The following is a 1,150-nucleotide window of genomic DNA, read 5'->3' on the forward strand; positions in this document are numbered from 1 at the left end:
GTCTAGTTGCCTTTTTTTTTTTTTTCCTGAAACCTATCAGGCATGTTCAATAAAAGCCATCTTAAAAACTAACACAGCAGAAGAAAACAAACCATTCACGATTTTTGTGAATTTCAGTTTCCGGAAATTTACACGCATCCACACAGACACCGACAACTTTAACGCATTGATACACCTCCGATACAAACAACACGATCCGATACAAATCTGCTGGGAAACCAGAAGAAGCTTTTAGAGGGGAACAAGCTTCTTTTTTTTGTTAATTAAAACTTTTGAAAGACAAGACGACTAASGCAACCACCACCCCTGCCCAAGAGAAAGGGCTGAGCGCTGTCACCGGGGTGAGGGCGGCGGGGACGCCCTTTGGGGCCRGTCCTTGCCGCTGCCAGCCCGCGCCCGGCAATGGGAGGCTGGGGCAAAGGCGGCTCAGCCCGAGCACCTGCCWGGGCTGGGGGRGCTCTGGGTGCCCCGGCCGCTCCCGGCGCTGCCCCTTCCCGGCCCCGCCGGTGCCACCTCGCCCGGRGCGGCGGCTCCTGTGTCCCCATGGCTGGCGGAGGGCCGGGGGTGGCACAGGCTGCGCTGCCCTCGCCAACTTTGCTCGTGGGCGGGTGGGGCGGCTGCCCGCCGTCCGTCCGTCCATCCATCCATCCATCCGTGCATCCATCCATCCATCCGTCCATCCATCCATCCATCCATCCATCCATCCATCCATCCATCCATCCATCCATCCATCCATTCGCACCCCGCACCGCGGTGAGCGCGGCCGCGCGGTGCCAGGGCGAGACCGGCGCTCCCGGGGCGAGGAGGCGCTGCCGCACGGGACCACCTTAACGGGGAGACGGGGGGAATAACGGGGAAAAAAATAGAAATAAAAGAAAGGAAAATAAACAGAGCAGGGAAGGATGGCGAAAAGGGGGAACGGGATARAAAGGGGTCACCCGGCCGTGGCGCGGCTCACCTTCGTTGGCGGGGCGGGCGCTCAGACGGCCGGCAGCGCCGAGCGCAGCGCGAAGCAGCAGCAGGAGAAGCAGCAGCAGCAGCGGCGGCGGCGGTGGCGGCAGGCGGCGGTCCATGTCGGCGGGGCAGAGCGCAGGCACAGCCGCATCGCTCCGCGCAGCATGCCACCGCTCCGCGCCCGCTCCGCGCCGCC

The 1,150-nt window shown here is 62.2% G+C and overlaps 1 protein-coding gene across 1 annotated transcript in view; it reads right to left on the minus strand.

Moving 5' to 3' along the window:
* LOC130578820 (ephrin type-A receptor 3-like) overlaps positions 1-652 on the minus strand; it is a 54,275-nt gene extending 53,623 nt beyond the window's left edge. The window contains exons 1-2 of the mRNA XM_057375184.1: positions 338-652; positions 93-207 (exon numbers count right to left, since the gene is read on the minus strand). Of these exons, the coding sequence (XP_057231167.1) occupies positions 93-207; positions 338-652 (430 nt within the window). The remainder of the gene's footprint in view (positions 1-92; positions 208-337) is intronic.
* Between the last annotated feature and the right edge of the window lie 498 nt (positions 653-1,150).

This window comes from Malurus melanocephalus, unplaced genomic scaffold (assembly GCF_030028575.1).
Source record: "Malurus melanocephalus ecotype Western Australia unplaced genomic scaffold, MMel_1.1 scaffold_242, whole genome shotgun sequence".
In the NCBI taxonomy this organism is placed as follows: domain Eukaryota; kingdom Metazoa; phylum Chordata; class Aves; order Passeriformes; family Maluridae; genus Malurus; species Malurus melanocephalus.